Below are 24767 nucleotides of genomic sequence, written 5' to 3'. Positions count from 1 at the left end.
CTCATGCACAGGGATTTTTAGCCGTAGTTTGCGTCTAAGGAACTGCAACTCGGTATGTCAGGAGAAGTTCTACAGAAAATTGCACTGAAAGGAATTACTGTGAAGTATCAACATTTGCAAGAGTTACATTTTTCCCCATTATGAAGCCAAATCAAAGTTTTCCCTATGACATCATTCTCTCTAACTTACATTGCAATACGATCTTTTTAGTAGAGGGGTGGAATTACACTCCACACCACCCTGAATGTGCACCCTCTAAGCGACTGCCACCCTTCTGACAGTCATTTCCCAGTCTGGGGTACTCCCTTCAACTTCCACTGTATTCTACTTTAATTTCATCAATCTGGATCTAGCTAATAACAGAGTTCAAGGTTAAAAAAAATTTTTTTTTAATCTTATCATCCTGGCCTGGACTCTATGAACAAATGTATATTTTTGACACATGCCACTAAAATCTTTCCATACTAACAACAGGCATGTAAATTCGCTGGGCTTTGCTTTCTCTGGATGTTCACTCATCCAACACTCCAGTAGAAATGCCTCAAAGTCACTGGCCTTGAAGTCACCAATTAGACAGTGACTAGATCCATTTGCCAGACTCTCAAGGAGTTTACAAACTCCAGCTCTTCACAAAACATTTAGCTCCTGCTAATAACACATAACCACTATTGCCCACTCAACCTCAGTCTCTTTCTCAACCTTGAGTTTGCTGCCAGGAAACGTGTCCTTAATCAAGGTCCTGCCCAAATTGATTCAGAAGAGACATACCTGTGAGCCCTGCGAGGGGAATATGGAGGGGCAGACCACCCTGCAACATCCATCACTGTCGATCGCAGCACTGATGTCCTGTGAGAAACCCTGCCCGGCTATGCCAGAAGTTACCTTCTTCCCTCTTCTCGCTGCCCTGCCAGCCCATGGACAATGTTTCTATAGGACACGGCCGAGGTGATGTTTTTCAATGATCTGTCTGACTGGCTGCTCCACCACCCACTGAGCAAGCTGGGTAGGGACTCTGTTTTATTATCTCTGCAGCCCCTGGCCCCAACACGGACTGGACACGGCTTTTATTGTATAAATGGAGGATTACTGGATGGAGGAAGGTTGACTCAGGGGAAGCACAATCCGTTATAGTGAAATGGCCTGACCCTGGACCCAGAAGGCCTAGAAAGTCCTAGCTCTGTCCTTAGTAGCAGTGGGACTCCAGGCCAATCTCATCCCCTCTCTAACCTGGCCTATTTCATCTCCTATAAGATGAGGTGATGGGTCCTTATTTTGCCATAGGAGTGATGTGGAGATAGTGGACCTGGTAGCCATGGGTATACTATAAAGCAAGTGCAAACGTGAGGAGTTGCTTTTATTTTAAAACACCTTGTACAGCCTGGCATTTGGGATAGCAACTGTCAATTAAAACTTCTGCTGGGTGCTTCTTACCCTGCAAACATGAACAGTGCCAGGCTAATCCCATGTGGTAACATTTTGCATAAAGCTAAGCTTAGGAGACACTCGTTTTAAGTCATGGAGGAAAGAGCCCTGGCCCAGGAGGCATGAGACTCTGGTTCTCCTGTCAGTCCTCTAGGAGCCTTGGACAAGTGAGTCCCCTCTCTGGGCCTCAGTGTCCCTATAAACAGCGAACGGATACACTCAGAGGGTCTCAAAGCCCTCTCCTGCTGGCTCCTGCCTTCAGGTTGAGCAAGCTGAGATGGCTCCTCGGTGGTCTCCCTCTTTTCGCTCGCTTCCCTGCCCTTCCCCACTGAAGAGTTCACAGGCTGCTTTAATTCCCATCCTCTTATGTAGGAGGCTCACCACCCCGTCACAGCATTTAACACACTGGCTGGCATTACTCACTCTTTCATCGTCTCTATTCCTAGCTCTTCCTCCAGTAGTTTCTATTTTAATTAATGCTACCACAATTTCTTTGGCAGGCAATCTGGAAATTTCTTTCCTATTCCTCCCTGTCTACATCTATTTGCCAAGAACTGATAACCCAGATCAAACCTTAGCAGTTCCCAGCTGGGCTAATTCAACAGCTTCCTACCTGGCTTCGCTGCCTCTAGTTGTAGCTCCTTCAAACCCATCTTCCACAGAGTTAGTTCCAAGAGTAATCAAGATAAAATGCAAATCTGACAACGTCATGCACCCACATAAAACTCTGTGAAGATACCCACTCCTGTGGGAAAGCCACCATGCTGGTGAGCTTATCAGCAGCACACTCCACGCTGTCTCTCACTTTCCACTCAGGCTGGAGGGAAGGCCGTCTGCTTTGGTGACCTCCCGCTGATGTGAGAAGACTCAGTTTAGGCTGTCTCTGCACGCAGCTTTTCATGACTCATGAAGCTGGGGCCTATCCATCAGATCCCCACCCCCACCCAGTGTCTGTGGCACTGCTCGGATCGCACTGTAACTACAATGCCCTGCTTCTGGGTCTGTCTTTACACCATGGGCTCTCGGAGGGCAGGCACCATGTTTTATTCTTCTATCTTCCCAGCACCTGGCTGACGGAAAGTGTTCAACCCATGTTTATTTTCCTCCAGCCTTTGGGTGAAGCTTTCTGGATAGTTTTAATGTGTGATTCTAGAGCAACAGGTTGTTGTCATTGTTGTGTGTGTTTAAGCAAAATCTCTATGTTTAGGAATGTTGCATGTGATGAAAAATTAAAATATTTAACAAGAGTGTAAAATATCTCCCTCTTATCCTAGCTCCCGCCAGAGGCAACTACTGGTCCTAGTTTTGTGCATATTCTTTCCCAACTACCGTACACTCATTCACGCATGTGGTGAATCCCTAACTCCTTTCTTCCCTCACAAATGGGCGCACACCACACATCCTGTTCTGAACCTGAGGGGTACAGATTGCCTTCAGGGATCCATACACCCCCTGAAATTGGATGCAGTGTTGTAGTTTAATAAGCATGCTGTACTTTTTCAGGGGATTGTGTTAATAACTTCCGATAATTTCTCAAAGGTATTCCTGATCTCCTAAAAGAGACCTTCTCATCATAAAAAGCACGTGAATTGCCCGGAGCCCAGTGATTGCTACTGAAGCCACTGCCCCAGTATGATCACTCCGCTCAGAGCTCTCTGAGGCCACAGATGAAGGGGTTAAAGAAGGCAGCATCTCCACTGGGCTCTCGTCAGTAACAGAGAAAGCAAGAGCAATTCAGAGTATTCAGAAACTTTCAGCATCGATGCAAATCTAATACAGAGCAAGGACTACTGCATAAATCTGGAAATTCTATTTGGCCAGCGCCTTGAAGTCCATTTGCTAAATGCAACAATGTAATAGAGATCTCTGAGCTACTTTCTGTCTCTCAGTTTATCGGAGCTGCACTGTCCTATGCGACAGCCTCAAGCCACATGTGACTAGGAGCACTTGAAATGTGGCCAGGCTGAACGGAGAAGTGATGTTAATGTAAAAGACATACCAGACTTCAAAGACTCAGTAAAAAAGTCAGCTAATAGAGCTAATTAATCATTTTTATACTGATTACATGTTGAAGCTATATTTTGGATACAATCGTTTAAATAAATACATCATTTAAATTAATTTTATCTGTTCTTTTTTACTCTTCTTAATTGGGCTATTAAATATTTAAAATTCTTCAGTGGCTCATTTTTGTGGCTCGTGCCATGTTTCTATTGGACAGAGCTGCTTTAGAGAATGGGGCACCATTATTCACTATTTTATGTTCCCCATCAAAGACATATTATTAATTCCTATCTTAGAAATGTTCTATTCTTTGAAAATTAAAAGCAAAACTTCCAGTGAGGATTTTCTGAGTCAGGTATTATTTTGGCACACAAATAAAAAACACTTCCCCAATAATACCCGGGCAAGTACACTAAGTCAGACTAACTGATTGAGGGAGTATACGTCTGTGGTGAAGGCCTTTTGGCAATACCCAGTTGAAAATGTCACATCAGGATGTACATCTAATAGTCATCTCTTTTTAAAGACATTTACCAAACACCGCTGCGTACCGGGCTCTTCACGTTTATTATCATTATTTCCATTTTAAATACTAGAGAGCTGAAGCTTGGAGAGAGGCTCAAGGCCTCTCAACTAGTAAGTGACAGGCCACCTTGAACCCAGGTCTTTGTACCACAGCACACCCTCCCCCAGCCTTCCCTCTGCCAACATTCTGCCTTGTTTTACGTTTGCATCACACTTTACAGTTTACAAAGTTCTTTCAGATATATTACATCATTTACTCATCCACTCTTCTGTGAAGCAGACAGGGAGGTTATCAATCACCATATTAAAAGGAGGTCATTGAAAGCCTAGCATGAAGGACTTGCCCTACATCCCACAGCTTGGTAGAGCATAATCTTACACCTAGGAGTTCTGAAACAAAGTTCCATATCCTTTCAAACGCATCTTCTCCACTCTACCAAACGTAACTTTCTCTTTTTAATTACTACTGATTGCTTTCCTAGTCTCGGAGTTAAAGGGAACAATGGAAGGGGACCTTTATTGTCAACAGGAATCATATTCAATGACAACGCACATACTACCACATATGATATATCCATACATTATTATTGTAGTAACAGCACCATGAATTATAGTGTGATATTTTATGTATTATTACACCCATTATTTCATTTGCTCTTCCATGCCTACAGTATCATACTAATTTGAAAGAGGAAGAAACAAGCATACAACAGTGAAGTGACTTTTATGAAAGCTCTCAGAGCTACTTATGGACCAAACAAATTAACAACACAGGTAGTACAAGTCATGAACAGTTACACGGAGAAGCACAGAGCAGAAACTGCTCCTCTTGGTCTCTCGCGTTCCAGGGGAGGCATCCCACTGCCTGATGTATAGACCCTTTGGTGCAGACTGGGGAAATGTAAAAGCAAAAGGACAGGAACACCCATTAAAGGCTGAATTTCTTGGGCGTGAACTGTGTTCACTGTGTAGGAGTCAGGTTTTGTTTTGTTCTGTTTTGTTTTGTTTGGTCCAGGCAAGTTTTCTGAGGAGCAGGTAAATAGCCACACTACCCTCTCTCTGCCTCAATGCTTAAAGTCAAATCATGGGAAAAACAGTGGGAAAGAGAAGTAATCCAAATGCAGAGAAGGTGTCGCCTGAGTGCAGACCAGAGAGGGGGCTCTCAGAGGGAGAGGAGCCAGGGGCAGAGGAGTAAACACACAGCATATCATGAACAAGGAGTAAGGAGGAGTTCAGAAGAGGAAAACACACGGTAATTTAAAAAGTGCACAAAAACAAGGAGCAGAGAGAAAGCAGAGAAACAAAAGGAGTTTGTGAGAATTTGTAGAAGGGAGCAAACTGCTATTAACACAAGCACCATGTACTGAGCCATTTGCCAAGTTGTCTAAGTGCCAGAAGCAAGCACACTGATAGGAGAGAAACCAGTAAGAACAACAGCGAGGCCAGTGCCCGGACACACCAGCCAGAGAGAGCGGAGCGGGTTAAGACGTGCCGGAGTCCAGGCCAGGAAACCACTCACCACCCTTAGGTGGGGGATGGAACTCACGGTTGTTTATTTAGAACTTCCTTGCATGTGGTTTATTGAACACTTCAATAAACCTAATTCTTTTATCCATACTGTATACCCAAGTTATTTATTTTATTTCAAGTTCCACTTTAAGAAGCCTGACAAAGATTGCTTTAATTAGAGAATGAGTGAACTTCATCCTAACCAATAGTAGAAAAGCTGGAAAAACTGAAATAATGGGGTAGTTATATGAGGACTCTTGTTTAAAAAGTGTTTATTATCTGTGAGGTCTCTGCCCCCATAGTTTAACTTGGAGAAGCGCCGCTCTTTTTCTTTACTATCCTTTTTCCCCTCAGCTCTCATGTTTATTTGGCGTCTTGGTTAATGACCCCATTTTCTTTTCTGAACTGTTATCTGCAGGGATCACTTCCAGGCTCCCTGGGGAAAGACTGGATGAGACACAGTCCCTGTTCTGGAGGAATTCTGCTTTTAGGAGAGTCAGCATATATTCAAGAGAACCCAAACGAAGTCATAAGAGTAACCAATAACCCAAAACTTGCCACCTAATTTCTAATCTTTGTGAGTAAACAAAGCCATATTGTCTCTTTACAGCATTAAACACACACACAATGAAATCCCAGGCTACACAGGGTCCTAAGTTGTGCCCAAGACTGTCCCAGACAGCTACTCACTCAAGCTCTGGCCTCTGGTGAATGTTTACGGATCCCAGTGAAGCTGCAGCATTATTCTGTTTGAGCCTTTTATTGTGAGCAGTTATTAACTTTTCAATTAATATAGCTAGCTTATTAAAAAGAAAAAAGTTTAAGGGTGCAAAGGGACAAGTGAAATGCAAATGGGGCCCAGACCCATTTGCCATTTTAAGATAGTAACTGATTTGGACTAAGAGCCCTGGCCATCCAGACTGTGTGGGCATTAAACAAGGGGAGGTGGTGTGGGCTTAGCAGGTCTGCCAGTCTCGGTCCACGGCTCCTGCTCTTTGACGTTGCAAGTCAGGGATTTACAGCCCAACAGAGCTAGCAACCTGTCCAGAGAATGGCATGATACGATCAGTTTGTCTAAAACCTGCCATAGTTGCTTTGCCCATGCTGAGCAATTTGCTCCACTTGCCACAACTTCTTTAGATTTTAATTTCTTTTTTTCCTCCTAATTCTACAAGGCACGGCCAATGTGGCGCTTTATAAACCGACAGAGCTGGCTGCCAGCGCCTCTGGCTCTCCTGGCGGGTATCCAGGGTCTAGGACCCTTGTGCTGCCTTCAGCTCGCCATTTGTGGGCATCTCCCAGGACTGATTTCCGTGCCAGCCTTCCCTGGTCTACACTTTCCCCTCATTACAGAGCAAGGGAAGAAACCCAACAGAACAGGAATCCGTAGATATGAATTCTAGTCCTGGCTCTGCTGCTAACTACCCTGGTGACCACGATCAAGTTCTCACCCTTTCTAGGTTTGTTTCCTCATCTGTAAGAGAGAGCTAATTTCTAACTTGCTGAGCGCGGTGTTAATTAAATAATATATTGTAAACAGAGCTCTCGGCACTTAATAACTGAATAAACAGAAGCTATCCCAGCTGCATCCCTAAGGTCTAGCTCTGAAGGAACACAAGATTACTATACACTGCCTGGGATACAGAGTGTGTTCAGTAAATATCACTTCTCTTCCCCACTGGAGATGCCTCAAGGGGCTCTGAGATATCTGCTTCATGAAAGTGAAAAATAAAATACTATGTCCAAAAAACTGACTCCCAGAGCTCTGCACCAGGATAGCTGATGCGCTTTTCCTGTTCTAACACTGCCTTTTCTTCTTCTAAGAGCACACCCCAAGCCTTCCTGGACTGTCCCTCAGACATGGTCTTGAGTCCCCTCACCATGCTCCTCTTTCTTCTAAATGTGCCTGATTAGTTTGCAAGGGCTGCCATAACAACATACCCTCCACTGGGTGGCTCAGCAGCAGCAATTTATTTTCCTAGTTCTAGAGGCTGGAAGTCGCATATCAAGGTGTCAGCAGGTCTGGTTTCTCCTGAGGCTTCTCACCTTGGCTCACAGATGGCCTTTTCTGTGAGTATGAGCGTTCCTGGTGTCTCTTCCTCTTCTTATAAGGACACCAGTCCTATTGAATTCGGGCGCCACCCTTATCACCCCATTTAACCTTAATTACCTCTTTAAAGGCTCTGTCTCCAAATACAGTCACATTAGGGGTTAGGGCTTCAATACATGAATTTGGGAGGACACAATTCAGTTTATAAGAGCGTCCTAGGCCGCAGTCCTCTGTTAAACCCCTACACGGAATCCAACACTTTGAAAGTGGTCTGACAATTTGGAAGATGACTGGGATGGTGACGTCCTCTGGAGGTAAAAATGATACGAGTTTTAGTATACTTTTTATTTACCTTGCAGTTTTGTATTATTTGGGATTCTTTGGTTGTAACTTACAGATATTAATGGGAAAAGATGGAACTTATCAGTTCACATAGCGCAATAAAAAAAAAAATAAAGGCTCATGGAGAAGCCTGGCTTAAGCAGGGCATGAATGCCTGAAGCACAGGCTCAGTGATGCCAAGAGAATTTGGTTTCCTTGGCCATCTCTGAACTCTACTTCCCTTCCGTTGGCTTCATTATCAGATAATCTTTTCCCTTATGGTGGAAAGAAGGCTACCAATGACTTGAGGCTTTCATGATCCTGACAGCTCCTGATCCCAGGAAAACCCGGCATCTTCCCTAGCAGCTCTAGCCCAAGTCCCATGGGGAACTCTTAGATGGCAGACCTGCCCCTAAACCAGCCACCAGAGCCAGAGGACTGAGCCTTGGCCTGGGTAAGCCTGGGTCATGTGCTACCCTCAAAGCAGCGGGGAGGGGTTAGGCCCACATAAACCACAAGACCAGGTCAGGTGACTGTGGAATGGGCTGCTAGTTCCCCTCTACCCAACCCCTTGTCTCCAAATCAGCTGCTGGACAAAATGCAGTATCCTTCTAGGAATAATGCTGTTCCAGCAAACAAATGGGTTGCTAGAAAATGATTTGACTGCCTCTCTTTTTAAATTTCTTGATCTTTGTGCAACGTCTTACCTATTGGAATAATCTCAAACTCATATCTATCTCTTTGGCCAGATGCTGAAAACCAAATGGCTTATTTAAAGCAGGTAAAGAAGGCCCTCACACCTCTCAGCATGCTCCAGCAGTAAGAACTGCCCTGGTATGCAAAATTGCAGGTTTCTCTTCCTGACAGTCCTTAAAAAGAGCCAGACCTTATCATGGAAACATCAAGAGTAACTACATCAAGAGGGTGAAATGTTAGAAGTTCCTTAAAAAATACACACACACACACAGATGGGCACATCTGAGGAATGAGCAGTGTAAAAAAACAAAAACAAAAAAACCCAACACATGCACACTGTTGAATGAAATTTACCATTTTGGAACTGTCCAAGAATTTCTTGCTGCCAGGGACATGTCAGAAAAACACAAAATAAACTGTCTTAGCAGTCCAAATTGGGGTACAACAAAGTGAATGTGAGAAACATGGTTCCTGATTTTCCAACTGAGTGACTTCATTAAACTCCAAGAACATAAAAACCAGCAAAAACACAATGTAGAAGGAGAATTCAAGGAACAAAGTGTTATTAAAAAAATTTCAGTGTGTCAATTATATCTCAATAAAACTGAAAGAAAATAATTCTTCAGTTGTAACATATCAGAATAGAACCCAGAGGCACAGAAGAGAAAATCATTCATCCAACAATGGTTAATTGTCCTTCAAATAGCTGGCAGATGCTGTTCTAGGTACTGGGACAGAAATGAACTTGGTAAATAACAATTAAAAACAACAACTTAAGAGTTTTAGTGTTTACAAAGCATTTTTGCCTATATAATCACACTTTCCCTCACACAACCCCACCTTACAGATAAGGCAAGTGAGACCCAAAAAGAATAAATGATTTGGCCCAGATTAGACAGCCAATAAAAGCAGGATCCTGAACTCACACTCAAATGAGACTTCGAATCTTACGCTCTTTTATCGTCTTCCAGTTATGTATTTTGTCCTGAAGTTTCTCTTTTTTCCCCCATTTCAAATTCCCAGGCTCAGATTCTTCTTCCACTAGAGCAGTATTTTCCAGAGTATAAACTGAAAATTAAGTGTTAGGCAATAAAGTTCCTACATCAAATAAATGTGAGAAACTCAGGGGCAAAATTCCCACCTCCCCCATGCCCAGCCTGCCCCGGCAAGACCTCTCAGAGCCTTCACACCACCAGGCACTGTCCTCTTCCAGGGGAGTGGGTGTACAATTTTTCTCAAACAGCTGACCACATAACTTTCGTTCCCCATGAAGCCCTTGTAGGACTAAGACAGCAGTCAAAGCACAGGTCCCAAAGTCAGATGGTCTTGGGTTCAAATGCCAGCTCTGCGTGATGCTAGATAGGTTATTAAGCCGGCACAGGAACTGTTTTTTCAAATCTGTGAAACAGATATGACAACAACAGCAGCTATTTCGTAAGATCCTTATGAGGACGGCAGTACACGAGTTTATGCATATAAAGTGCTTAGCAGGTTACAATGCTCATAGTCAAAGTTCAACAAATGCGATAGATTCCTTTACTCAACAAAACATATCAAATAAATATCACTAGAATACCCGACAGATTTTCCTTGTTTTACAAAATTAGGGTTGGAGGCAGCTATGGAATGACAACAACAAGCATTACCTTTTCAGTTAGAAGACTTAGACCCAATTTCCAGCTTTACCAATTAGGCAGATGAGTGACTTTGAGGAAGTGATCTTCTTAACTGTCTCTCAGGTACAATGGTAATAATAATGACTAGCTCATAGGACGGTCATGAAAGTCAGAGGTAATAACAGACGTGCCTGGAATATAGTGGGTACACTTGCACATGTGTTAGCTTGTTTGTATCTGAATCTAGAAGAATCAGAAATTTTTCATTTAAATGCGTACGGACTTTTTAAACTTGACAGGCATTTTTACTAGCTCAAACCCTTTTGTGGATGCCTACAGCTCTGAAAATCCATCACCTGGCCCTCCTAGGCCTTCCTGCTGGCCCCTGCCTGGACCCCTTCTGCCCACTGAAAAGCTAGTCCTGCTCACTGGGCTCACTCTCTCAAAATCCTAATCACGCCTTCAGGCTTAGAAATGAAAAGCCATCCAAAAGGCAGCCACTGTCCTCCTTCCTGCTATTTCCCCTTCTAGGGCCCATAACAATGATTGGCATATGGCAGGAGGTGGCGGAAAAGACAAGGTAATAAAAACGAATAAATAAAAAGTGCTGAGAAGCCGCGATGCTTCCAGCTCTGTTCAAGTGAGACAGATGGAATGAAGATGTAGCAAACATTGTTTCTGCTTTCCAGTAACTCTCAAGCTAGTCAAGAAAATGAGATTGAGAAAAATTAAATATTAGATTGTGTGTTTACACCTCAAGTGTTGTATGGGAGTTCAGAAAAAAAGAGAAATTTAAGTGGGCTATAGGTCAGAAAAGGTTTCCTGAGGGAAGTGTGCACAGTGCTGGGTTCTGAAGGGTTTCACGGGGCGAAAACAAGGTTTAGAGATGAGGAAGCAAAGCAGTATGTGCAGATCCGTCACTAAATCAACGTTTTGGAGCAGAGGGAAGATTCCTGGCCACTGAGCTGCAAGAGAGAGCGTGCGGTCAGGCCACGGAGGGCCTCACTGGCAGAAGACGATAAGGAGCCGGAGTGGCAACGGACGGAGCTCCATTACAAACCCGTAAAGGAGCGACCCCCAAGTCCCAGGGCCCACCCCTCCCACTTCCCAGCTTTCTCTGAGGCAGGCGGAATTCCGGTTCCAGTCAGGGCAGGCACGAGCTGATTTGCACTTTGTTCACACCAGAATCTGGTTATTACGAACGTCCCAACCAAGACCAGGAAAACAAAAAATTTTACCAACAGCAGCAAAATGTGTCTACCTTCTTCTACCTCAGGAATCTCTGCTTCCCTCACTCTTCAATGAGCGGGAGATAATAAAAGGACACTGTCTTCACTCTGGCCTTGGAAGTGCTCCAAGGTTCGTTTGACTATGAAAGCATCCTCTCTCCAAGAAAAGGAATTTCATCACCAGGGTACAAACACTTCTTTAAATCACAGAATTTTGTTTGATGTCCTGCTCATAAAAGTACATCCAACCACAGAGTTTTACCCATCTCCGTCAAGAAGGCTCTACCTTGACTTAACACACAGCTTCTGATCTACCACATACAGTGAAAAATGAAGAACAGAACACAACTTCTGGACAGCCAGGAGGGAGCCCTGGAGGGAAGGCCCACCTTCCTGCTCTTGGTTTTCTCCCTGGCGTCCCCTGAGCGCAGCCTGCGCACCAGTGGCCAAGAGGCGATCTTGAAAGATGGAGGAGGTCCAAGTTTGCATGTTTTCTCCAGGGCCTCCACATGGGAACACGGGCTCTCTTCTCCCTTCCAGCTCCTGTGCTGATGAAGGTGGAGGACAGGCTGATCTCAAAGAATGCACAGCGAGATGAATCCTGGCATTTGGCAGGCTCAGAACTGGCTGACTGGAGTGAAAACAACTCCTCTCACTTGTAAACGAGTACAAAACAAACCCCTGACAGCCAAGTGACCAGCTGTGCAGTTAGCAAACCCAAGAAAGACCACGAGCCAGCACGGGTTCAGTTCCGGACCAAATGTTGTAGCCTGTACAAGCCACCCATTTAACACATCTGGATTCAGTCTGACTTAGGAGGTGCCAGCTGAACTCAGAAGCACATGTAACAGCACCTTTCAGCATCCAGGGCTCTTGACTTTCCAAGGTTCCCACGTGGCCATCACCTCATTCTCTCTGAATCACATCCCTGTAAATAAAATATTATTTCTACTTTTCTAGGTGGACAAACCAAGTCCCAGTGAAGTTAAGTGACTTATCTAAAGTAACAGGTATCATTAAAACTAGGGTTTCCAGGTTCTCAAGCTCAGGTTCTCCCCACAAACTCTAACTGGGGGTATGCCTCACAATCATCAGTGGAGCCTTAAAAAATGCACAAGCCTGGGTCCCACCCCTGAATATCTGGACTTAGTAGGTGTGAGGAACAGCCTGGGCACCTGTGTTTAGACACTGATGGGCTCTCCCAGGTGAGAACCATTGCACAGGACCCCGAAGTTGAAGCTCTTCAGCAGCACCTCCTGACGTCCAACAGAACCACCGCAGAATGCATCCCATCATATCTACAAGAGCTCCTTCCTGCTGGAAGGGTGCTCACCACTGAGTCCTCGCTGGTAATTCACTCCGTCCCCCTGACGGAAGAGACCTCACACGTGGTACCTGTCCAGTGCAGTCCATATTAGTTCAAGAGCTCTGGAAATAAAGCGGTATGGCACAGAGGAACGCAGAATAACGAAGAGTGGGCTGTGGTCTACGAATGGAGGCACCGGGGAAAACGTTGACACTCGGCGGCGGGCTCCGGCTGTGCTTCAGACAGAAAGCACTCCAAGGCCCAGCGGACCAACTGCAAGGAACTTAACTAACCTCTCAGAGGAGTGAATGCCCATGTCGAGCAAGCCAAGCCCTAAGCTCCCAGGTGATGAGTCACGTCATGTTGGTTTATTACATCATCAACGTTTCAGGCGTAAACAGGATTATCTTCCAAGGACTGATTTCTAGCGTTCTGAGTCTGAACACTTGGTGAGACGGGGAGGTCAAGGGGCTCCATTCTTAGAGTGTGTCAGGCCTATTTCCTGGCTCCTATGCAGTTTCTAATCCAGGATGAGGGTCTAATTAAATGCTTCGCTGCTTAAGGGAAATTAAAGGAATTAATTTACTGAGTATCTACTAAGCGCCAGGCACCGTGCTAGATGCTTTACATAAGTAATCTCATTTAATCAACACAGTAACTCTGGGAGGGAGGTAGTAACAGGGAAACTAAAGCACGAAGAGCCTAAGCAGCTTGCTGCAGTTAACAACACGAGTGGAAAATCAAAGGTGCCAGCACTGCAGAGCCTCTAGCAGTTTCCCATGAATACTACTTCCCATGACTCCCTTGAGGTGAAGCGTTTACCTCTGCACAGTAGCGAACCTCAGGGCAGAGAGGGGTCACCAGTCAGAAGGAAAAGACAAACCGGAGAATCACCTGAAGTCTCCTCTCCTCAGGTTTGGCCAGACAAGGCCTGGCTGAGAGCACGCTGTGGCCCTGCTTCCATGCCTCAGCTCCGGACTCGCCCGGCACACGTGTCCACGCACCCAAACCCTCCGCTCCTCAGGCCACCCCAAGAGAGGCCGCCCCCTGCGTGTGGCGAAACCACGTCCTCCTCCTGGCCTACAGCGCCCTATCTGAATCCCTGGGGAATCGATCCACCTAGACGTGGGCTCGCTTTGTCTTTGGCTACCCCACCTCACACTTTGGTGCTGGTTCAGTACCTTAGGAGGACAACAAATTCCTGAAGGCAGAACTAAGGATTACACCTATTTGCATTTTCTCCTGTGGCTTACATTTAGACGTTCAAGACACACACAGAGTTTTCAGAACCTACACAGTTGAAGATACTTTTGCAACTATCCTAAGTAGCTGGCAAGAGTCATACAGCTCCAAGCTGGTATCCCGTCCCAGGACTCATTCTTCTAGGTAATAAGTCTAGTTAAATTCTTCTCTCTTAGTTTTGTTGCTTTTAACATAAGAGACTATTACTATGCTAAGGAAAGAGGAATGGGGAATGAAAACCAGAACTGTTTTAGAAAGTAGCACCTGAACTGGTTAAATAATAACTGACTAAAGCTTTCCAGTGATTCCAAAACATAAAGTACAAACATTACAGCAAAATTTTATAATTTATACACCTCTTTCCTACACGTTATCCTCAAAGCAGCCCTTTTCCTCTCAGCGAAGCAGCTGAGGCCTGGAGAAACACTGACTTAACGAAGGCCACACCTTTCAAGCTCACATCGTAGGAACTGAAGCCAAGTCTCTGGGCTGCAGGTCCACCACGCTGCCTCTCTGCGTGGAACTCAACCATAACTGTAACACTTAGTTAATAACGGAGGATAGATTGGTATTTTTAATATATCTCCTTTGCTATCTTAACGGCTAAATTACTTGTTTCCAAAAATGACATTTTGCTTGTGGCTAGTCAGACAAACACTGGTGGAACTGTCAAGTCAATGAAATTCGCGTGTCCTTCCCCGCCTCCTGCTGTTTTTCTCTCCCTCAGTTCTCCATCCTCCGCCCACTTCCACCAACCAGGGGCTCCTACCATCACCTTTAAGACGCACACGGTGTGCATTCTCATAGGCCCTGGGGGCTCAAGGGTAGAGTGCTCATAAACTCCTCAGTTAGGGGCTGTGACTTATTGAATTCAAATTACTTCAACAGCTACAGTATCAGTATGGTAAACATTTAATCATCCCTCCTGAGCTGCCACTGTGCTGGTGGTTGGCAGTGATATAAGATGACTAAGTGTGCTCCCGGAGCTGACCTCAAAGAGCTCACACTTTAGTAGGGCAGAAGACACGACAGAAACCACGTGTTAAACAATCGCACTGCAGTAAGTCCTACACAGAGACGGGACGTCAGAGCCGTGGGACTTAGCAGGAGGGTCAGTCCATTCTACCCTAGGTGGGGACATCTTCTACTCCCCTTCTGTTCTCCATGATTCCCACAGACATGGAGGTGTGCCAAGTGCCAAGCACTACAAGAGGCTCTGGGCCCAGAGGACAGACTCAGACAGGTTGTGCTGGCTAGAAGACATAAGGTCAATTCACAGGATGGCACTACAGGCACAGAGTATCTGGGAAAGATGGACTGGACTGAAATTAACTGGACCCCTTTAACTGCTGAGTGACTTCAGGCAAATTACTTAACTTCTCTGAGCCTCTGTTCTCATTTTATTCATTCATTTAACAAATATTTATTAGATACCTACTATGTGTAAGGCACTAGGGATACAGCAGAGAAAAAAAAAAACAGATTAAAAAAACTGACCCTTGTGGCACTTACATTCTGCTGGAGGGAGACAATAAACAAATACAAAGTTAAAATCTACAGTACGTACATGGTGATATATGATCTGGTGAAAAAAGAAAGCAGACTAAGTGGGAAAGGGAGTGCCTAGTGTGGGGAGGGGTATATTAAAAAAGGAGGTCAGGGCACGGCTGAGCCAAGACCTGAAGAAATGAGGGAGCAAGCCACGTGGCCATCTGGGAGGCAGAGCTCAGAAGAGGGAGAGCGTCCGGCATGCTCAAGAATAGCACGTGGCCAGTGTGGCTGGAGTGGTGCAAAGTAGGGGGACGCTGTTGGAGACGGAATCTGGGCGGTGACAGGGCCAGGCTGAGTGGGCCCAGCGAGCCACGGCCAGAGCGTGGGCTCTGGCTCTCAGTGAGATGGGAAGCCATTGGAAGGTCTGAACACAGGAGTGATGTGATTTGATTTTATATTTTAAAAAGAAAAACAGCTGAAGAAGTGAGAATAGAGGAACAGGGCAGGCTGGCAGGCAGCTTTGAGGCCAGTTACAAGGCTACTGTGGTGATGAGGGTACAAGACGGGGGCAGCCTGGACTGGGCTGGCAGCACTGGAGATGGTGAGAAGTGGTTGGCCTCTGGGAATAGTTTGAGGTAGAGCTGCCAGGACTTCTCTCAATGGACGAGAGAAGGAGCACAAGAGAAAGAAAGGAGTCGCTGACAGAGCAACCAGAAGGAAGAGCTGCCATTTGCCGGGCTGTGGAAGACTGTAGAAGGAACAGCTGAGGAATGAACAAGAGAACGGTGTTAGGCACGCTAAGTTTGAGATGCCTGTTGGATTTCCAGATAGGGACGTCAAGCAAGCAGTTGGATATATGGGCCCAGAGTTCGGGGAAAGGTCTGGGTTGGAGGTATACGTTTTGGGTTGTCTGTCTCCCTGAGCCTCCGTTTTGATTTATAAGATGTTACGTGGGTTAAAGTTACCACAGGCAAAGCAACCAGCAGTGTCTGGTACCCGGCAGGTGCTCAGCGAGTGAGACCTGGGCCTGCCCTCCCTGCCCAGCCCTGCCTCCATGTGCTACAGACCGGAGACTGATTTCCTCACCACAGCGCGACAGTCATGGTCCCTAAACGTCTGTTTCTTCAAGGGATTACAGCACCCTGGGAACAAGAGGGACTAAGCTGGCCTGGGCTCTTGACATTTAGGTGGGCTCTCCTGGCTTGTGAACTTCAGGTCTTCCCCAATACCACTCATTTTAACACATTTCAATATTCCAGTGAAAGGGCAAAACAAGTTATAACATTTCCCAGGACCAGATATAAATGTGAATTAATAAAGCAAGAGATAGTTGGAGTTTGAGCCCAATCTTTCCATGATAACGTTTTGTTTAAAAGAAAAATAAAATAAAACAAAACAGATTCAAAGCAGTAACTTCCCACTTTCACGTGACCGACACATTCCAACCACGGATTTTAAATCTTGGAGTTGGTATACTACATTCCTTCTAGAAATAAATCAGAATAAGTAGCAGGAATCCCGAGACACAGTGATTTTTGATTTGAGTTCCATGCACACTTGAGGGATTATGGAGCAAAAACCCACATTTAAAACTTTATTCTGGGGATGGTAAGGGAATGCAGTCACTGCTCGGGGTCTAGAGGCGAAGGAAACTACACAGTACCCCACCAAGCTGCCTCCAGCAGCGCTCGGAGGCCAGGCTCCACGGTGTGCAGAACAGGTGAACGTTTACTTAAACTCTTAGCTCTGTATACGTCTCATCTAAGAAGTGTTTGTCAAAAAGGCAAAACCACAAGTGAAGTGTGTCTACCACCACAGCCAGCTAGGACAGATGCCCGGTATCAGAACAACACAGTCTTGTAGCCAAGAGCAGGCAGAGATCCCTGAACCAGCTGGAAAAGGCTGCTCCAAGCTCTCAGGCTCTGGGGATTTTGCAAATCTCTGGGCTTGGGCACCAGGCCCCAGGCCATCATCATAACCACCAGCACGTTCTAGAGTGAGATCATCTACAGAGAGTTCTCATGCAATGCCATCGCAGTTCTCTGGCACTCCTGCAACTGGGGTGTGCCGAGGACACTTCACATTTTTCTCAGGTCAGCTGTCAGCTTTCCCACATGCTCTTCTGAACTAGCACACTCAGTGGGCACCATGGCACCAAATCAGGCCTGCACCGGGCTAGCCAGATAGCTTGCTTGCTTGTCCTTCATTGTTAAATCTTCATGAAAATGAACTGTGTCAAATTGCATCAACCGCCTACTAAGGTCTTACTGTGTGTCAAGCACTTTTAGGTATGAAGGAAACAAAGTTAAAAACAAAGGATTCATGAAAGCTCTCAAGGAACTCATAGTCCAAGAACAGCATGTACACGTGTTCCTGTCAAAATCAGACTGCCTTTTTCAAATGAATGTGGCCCTTGTGCTCTCTGCCATGTGTGTATCCACACGGGAGGCCTATAAACACGTGTGGATAAGCTGATGGAGTCACCCCAGGGTCCTCTCCTTCCTTTATATTATGTAGAAAGAGTACTTTAATTTGTAAAGTAAGTTCACGTCATCTCATTTAATTCTAGCAGCATTAAAGATTTTCTTGGTAAGAATTACTATCCCCATGTTTCAGCTGAGAAAACTGAGACTACAAAGATCAAGAGACTTGTCAAGTCCACAAAGGTACCACACGGCAGAACCAGGGTTATAAAACAAGCCCCCCACTCTCGTCCTAGTCCTGCTTTGCACAGCTCTAAGAGCCCCCAGGAGGAGGGCTGTGGTGACTGACTTAGTCATAGTTTAACCTCCCTGTGGGTAGGCCCTGCTCTGGTCCACCTGCCTGAACTTGACCTGCTGTTTCTGGCTCCTGACTTCTTTCCTACCTGCACCTGAACCTTGCTTTTGCCTCAGACTATCCACCTCAACATCAATCTGTCTGCTTTTCCTAAGCCAATGGTTCTCAAAGTCTGGTCCACAGACCTGCAGCATCAGAATCCCCTGGGACCTTCTCAGAAATGCAGATTCTCTGGATATGGACCTCTGGGAGTAGGGCCCAGGTTTCTGAATTTTCATTTTCCTGATTCTGATTCCAGGTGATTCTGTGGCCTGATACAGCTTGAGAGCCACCTTGACCTATGCTAAAAACTATACTGCCTGCGCTGCTCCACTGTGATCACCTGGTCCCCACACACAAAGCCTAAAGAAGAAAGCCATGGGGCTGGCCCGGTGGCACAGCAGTTAAGTTTGCACGTTCTGCTTTGGCAGCCCAGGGTTTGCCAGTTTGGATCCCGGGTGCAGACATGGCACCACTCAGCAAGCCATGCTGTGGTAGGCATCCCACATATAAAGTAGAGGAGGATGGGCACGGATGTTAGCTCAGGGCCAGTCTTCCTCAGCAAAAAGAGGAGGATTGGCGGCAGATTGTTATCTCAGGGCTAATCTTCCTCAAAAAAAGAGAGAGAAAAAAAAAGTAGAAGAAAGCAGTCAGTCTATACTGCAGCCACAAAATGCAATCATACCCAGCAAAGCTCTTCAGGGCAAGCTTAGGCAGAAGCTTGAAGCAGGGGTGGGGGACCTCTCCTTTCTGATCTACTTTCCACAGATGGCTCTACTTTCTTGGTGCAGCAGTGTAGTGGCCTTTACTATGACCCCCTCCCATGTCACAGACCCAGCTCCTGACTCTGGGCTAGGAGTCCACCACAATGGGAAGGGGTTTGTGGACACACATCCCTTTTCTCTAATAGAAAAGGCAGTGAAAGGCTCAAAGCTCTGTTCAAGGTGGTAGCTAAGGCTGCCTCCATCCAGAATAAATGCTAAAAATAAAATACGAACCTCATGATTATACTACTTGCTACAATTTACAAAACTCTTCTACAACTCTCACAAGGATCAGAATAGCTAGTTTTGAAACTAGGACTAGAACCAAGGACTCCCGATTCATTCCCTGAGGATCTATCTATTGTAACATGTCAAGAATTAAATAAATTCTTGTTATTTATCTAACAGAACTATCATAAAATAATAAATTCTGGTCACTGTGTAAGGGCACAGGCCCCATGTCATCAGAGCATGTTGCCACATGGAAAGAATGTCCTCTTCACAAGTTCAATCCGTTAGAAATAATGCAGAGACACGCTCTTAAACAAAGGATAACTTCCTGGATGCAAAGCCCCAAGTTTACAGAACAGGCGGGGGACACCCTTTGTAGCTCTGCTTTCTTTGTGGAAATCTGATGATCCTCTCATCTACCCTCTTGATTTTGATTGAAAGGTCTCTAGCCTCCTCTTACACATAACGAAAGGTGGTCATTCTAGTATCATTTTAATGTCTATTGCAGCAACATTTGGAGGGAACGAAAAAGGCATAAAGAGGTTCCCACACAATCACTTCTTCGCCCATCAATATAGTATTTATGCTCAGTTCTAAAATACACAGAAATTCCATTTGAGACTTGAGAACCCATCAGAGGTTAGAAACAGACACACACATATTTATACTTTCTTCCCTACATTCCAGAGAGGTAGAAATAGGCTCAAGAATGATCAGATGACCCTCCATTCCACCTCCTTTATTTTCATTTCTTAGAAACTATCTCTGCCGGAACATCCCCTCCCACATTCATACCCACAGACAGATTCCCGGAGAAGAGATGGAGGAAAGAGAAGCAATAAGATTCACAAAAGACTCTAATTTGGAGCATTAATAATTACAGCAGCTGAAAAGCTTACAAAAGCAAAGAAGGACCCCGTTAACAAAACATTACTAGGGCACTTCCCAGAAAACTGCCCAGCCATGAGATCACTATTAACAATGAGGAAAATCAGAGCCAAAAGCAAACCTCAGCTCAGCAGACAGACTTGCAGAATTTTTCACCTTCACTGCTAGAATTAGCATTTTTTAAAAGAGCAGCAGGCTCCATGAGTTTGACAAAGGAAGAAAAACAAAAGATAGCAAGAGACTCATTCTGGATAAACAGTTGCTATTCTGTATTCAGAACTTACACCAGCAACAGCAGCGCAAATGAGGCACAAGGTGGGGTTCTCGGCGAATTCACACACATCAAATCAATTACCCACGCTGCACTCGTGCATGCAGTAAACACCCTAGACCTGCAGCACCTCTGCACCTCCCACCCCACGGCCGGGAGAAAACCCCACCAAATGCAGAGAAGAATCCTTTTTTTGCGAGAACCAGCCAGAGCCTAAGCTGTCATTACACAGCAAAAACCCAGCGAGAACAAAAACCCAGCAGCAGACTGATGTAGGAAACCCAGAACATACCTGAATTCTTCAAATGCAAACATGACCTAGTCAAAGACAATTGCCTTAGATTGTCTGGTAGCCTTTTTGGTTTGGAGGACAACCATTTAGTCAGTCAGATGGTGCAAAGTGCAGAAAAAGGAGGCGGGGTTTCCACACACCCCCCCCCACCCCAATATTCTGAAGTAAAAGGCTTTCTGCAGACAGGGGCCTGCAGCCTCCAGCTCCGCCAGCTGCTGACAAGCGGCAGCTAACAGGGGAGGCAGCTAGAAAACCATGTGATCATTCCAGCAAGTCTGATTAATGCAGTGTATGCTTAGGCTCCAGGCTGGGAGCTGGATTAGTCCAAAGAAATAAGTCGAACCCTGGGCATGCCTGGGATCCTGGGTAAATCACCTAACACATCCACCTCCTCATCCCCGAATTGCGCAGGTTGGGGGTGGGGGGCAAAAGCTTACAGGAATGAGAATGCAACCTGTTCCACTGCGATCTACCCAAATGCCTTACCTTCCTGTGGCTGTTGCTGCTATAATGATCAGGTAGGACCAGCGTGGTCAATGAACATAGTGTAGAGTGATACCGGGCTACATTTTACTGAAAATTCTTCAGAATTCTGTATTTTACCCTTTCACTACCACACATTATTTTAGCACAAATGCATAAGCTGCTTTAGAATCACAGAAGTCACATTTTATGCCCACTACTTGACCACTAACAACACGACCCTGTAGGTCAACCGTGATGAGTATCTCATTGATTTGATTATTCATTTATTGTCTAATATGTACCAGGCTCTTATCAATTCCTTGAAGTACAAAAATGGCCATAATAATTTCAGAACAGAAGTTAAGAAAAAGGAAACGAGATGTCAGCCAATAAAAGAGAAATGTTTACTAGTTTGTAAAGCCCAAGCTGGCAAGATCTGGCAAAAAAACTGAGGCTGTACTCTGAAAGCTGCCATCAAGGAGAATCTTCAGCATGTGGACTGCAAATCTTTATAAAATAAGAGAGACAGATCTCCAATAAAAACCTGTGAGTCTCTCTTGACTTTCCTCTCCCTCACACCACAAATATAAGCAGTCACTAATTCTGATTCTACCTCAAAAAGGTTTCTTTGAATCTGACCCTTTCCCTACCCCCAGGCCCACGCCTTGGCTCAAGCCTTCAACATTTCTCACTGAGTTTCCTGTATTAGTACCTGGTCTTTCTTGTTCTATCCTTTCTCTAAAAATCTGCCAGAGCCATTTTTCTAGATCTGATTTTGATGTCCCCTTATTGTAACCCTGCAGTAGTTCCTCAGTGCCCACAGGATTAAGAAAAAATGTCTCAGCCCAGTATACAAACCCCTATTTCTCCAACTCTTTCTCCCATTCACAAACCCAAAAATTCACCCATTCTCAGTCCCCAAAATATGCCAGGACCTCCTTTCTTTGGTCCATAGCCTAACTGGCCCAGATTACTCCTTGCTCTCTACATGACCTGCACCCTTTATGTGGCCCACACTGTTCCCTCGGCTGCTCTGTCCCCAGGAGCCTGAACTATCCCCAGGATACCCAGCGGCTCTCTCTGCTGCCAACTGTACCGCATTATAGCATTCTGCCTGCCCCACACATTTATGAGGCCCTCAAGGGCAGGGTCTGTGTGAGCTTAATTTCTGTATTCCCAGTGTGTGGTAACAGAGCTTGACAAAGTGGAGTTATTCAATAAAGGCTTGCTGAATGAACTGCCTTCTGCCTCCGCTTTCCATCAGAGAGAAAAGCGATCTAGTTCTCGTGCTCACGCGAAGATGCCCTGGGATGGATGCACCCCTCTTTATATGTTATCTCTACCTTGAAAAGAAGTGAGAGTCCAGAGCTTGACTCAAAGAAACGAAGTGATAACAGCCACCAGAGGCAGACTGATTAGTGAGGAAGATAGTCTGAGGAGTCCTGTGGTCCCTCAAACCATAGAGCAATCATCAACCAAGCTGATCCAGAATGCCTCCCACAATATTCCTGACAAGTCTCTGCCTGAGACCCTCCAGTGACAGCAGCTTCTTGGCAGAATCGTGATACAACAGAAAACATGGGCGAGTCACAGTCACTAAATAACCCGAATTTAGGTCTCAGATCTGTCACTTACCAACTCTGTGATCACTGGCAAGCTATTTAAGTTCTCTGAGGCCTGGATTCCCTTATGTAAAACTGGAATAATGCTCACTCTGCCCATGCCTCTCTCAAACAGGACAGTTGTGGGGACCCAACAAGGTAGGACCCGTGGATCAAGTATATAAAGTTATAGAAACACTCATCATCTTTATTACTTCACAAGGTGGTCTCCAGTGACAGCACTGACGGCTGGATGGCTCTTCTTTATGGTGAGGCCACTCTCCTCACTTAAGTGTTCTGCCTGTTCATTCGTAGCTCAATTTTTTTTGGGGGGGGAAGTGGGGCCAGATAGTTCTGTCCTGCGATTCTCAGGACAAGGGGTGTGGGTGTGGGTGTGTGTGTGTGTGTGTGCGTGCACACACACATGCATGCAAACACACATACATAATATGTATGGATGTATGTATAAAATCACTGTCCTAAATCCTAAGTTAAAAAAAAAAATGGTAGAGATTACCCAAGCCTTAGGAAGAACAACTCGCTCACAACAAATACAATTATATGCTGTTTTTACTACCTAGTTATAGTCATAGATGGATAGGGTAGGGGCAGTTGGTTTTAAGCAGATGCAAGCTTCTCGAGGGAAGGGAGATCCCAGAGCATCCCATTACCAGTCCTTGCCAGCGTCAAGGACAGGACTAGGAAATAGACACTCCATAATTACTTGACGGATTTGTTGGATGGTCCAAAGGTCAAAACCTACATTCCTGGCACTCGTTGCAAGGTATGGAGAGAGCAGCAGAGGTCTTAACTCCTAGCCATTTGGCATGCTGGGAACTGGCCTGACGTGCTTTACCCTGGCCACCAGGCAGGTCCAGTGTGACAAGAGGCCCAGTGGGACGGAGAACCTCTGGACTTAGTGTCTATTTTCCACAAGTGAGTCAAGAATCTCCTCTTGGAGAGCTGGTTAAATCTTTCAGGGCAATTCATAGGTTCTGGTAGAAAGCAGAGTTGATAGAAATGGTGAAAAATCTCCAGGCACCAAGTATACTTTAGACATAACTTTATGAGATTCCCCAAATTACTCGTAAAAAAAAAAAGAGGCCAAAGTCGTTAAGTAACTTGCCCAAGGTCATCTTGCTATTAAGTGGCAGAGCAATGCCTCCGACTGTTTAATGCCAGTTTTCTTGATTGGAACAGTTTAACGCCAACGTTCTAACCCCTGTGCCCTCTTGGTGGCCCAATACCAACTGACTCAGGCTGCCTCTAGAGGAGGACTTATCCCACAGACTGTCAGGCAGCCTGAGGCCAGAGACGGGGCTGGGACACAGCGACACTCTGGGCTTCTTTCATCCAGCTGGCCCTGGCTAATCCCCAGAGTTCATGGCCAGGCAAGAGACCACAAAGGGCTGACAGAGCCTCAGGTGTCCCAGGAAGTAAGGGGTAGAGACCTGAGCTGTCACGGCCTTGGGACCAGACAGGGAATGCAGTCTGCTTCAAAGGCTGGGAACTCCCACTTGACCACTTGAGAAATGATAACACCAAAGTGGCAGGAGTAAGGACACAAGTGAGGGTCTGTGGCTCCTGACTGCTCCACTCCTCTCCTGAATGGCCCTTCTGTGACCACACAATGTTCAAAAAAAGTCATCCCAGGTCATCTACCAATGACTCAAGGCTCACACAAAACATGTTCCTACTCCAGGACTTACGTTCCTTTTGAAACATGAAGGAATAGTGAGATATTAATTTTTTAGCCTTTTGTTTCTTTTCTATAGCACTTACATGCAACATAAAACTGCTGAAAGTAGACGGCTCTGGTTGAAGAAGGAGTGAAAGAGCCCAGGAGTCCCTGCTGCTAGGCCATCCCCTCCCTGCACCAGGGACAGGCCCAGGTGCAAACACCTGGCCTAAATGACCCGGCAGCCCAACAGAGCTGACATCTGGAGGGGCTCTCTGAGCTACACACCACCACACTCAGCCTACTTAATCTGGACTCACGTCCTCTCGAGTCTCATCCTAAGAACAGC

The 24767-nt window shown here is 45.6% G+C and overlaps 1 protein-coding gene across 3 annotated transcripts in view; it reads right to left on the bottom strand.

Annotated features, from left to right (window-relative positions):
• The window catches only part of EVL (Enah/Vasp-like), a 126443-nt gene extending 105638 nt beyond the window's left edge, over nt 1–20805 (bottom strand). Inside the window, exon 1 of one of the 3 annotated variants that reach the window (XM_046647215.1) lies at nt 20675–20805. In XM_046647215.1, coding sequence (XP_046503171.1) covers nt 20675–20697 — 23 coding nt within the window. In that variant the 5' untranslated portion in view covers nt 20698–20805. Of the gene's footprint in view, nt 1–2165; nt 2201–11761; nt 11899–20674 lie in introns of those variants that run through there. The other 2 variants (XM_046647212.1, XM_046647216.1) reach the window with 2 other exon arrangements.
• Nucleotides 20806–24767: the final 3962 nt, after the last annotated feature.

This window comes from Equus quagga, chromosome 20, assembly GCF_021613505.1.
Source record: "Equus quagga isolate Etosha38 chromosome 20, UCLA_HA_Equagga_1.0, whole genome shotgun sequence".
Taxonomy (NCBI): Eukaryota; Metazoa; Chordata; class Mammalia; order Perissodactyla; family Equidae; genus Equus; species Equus quagga.
The sequence above is the reverse complement of the archived record's forward strand: the minus strand, read 5'-3'. Positions and strand labels throughout refer to the sequence as shown.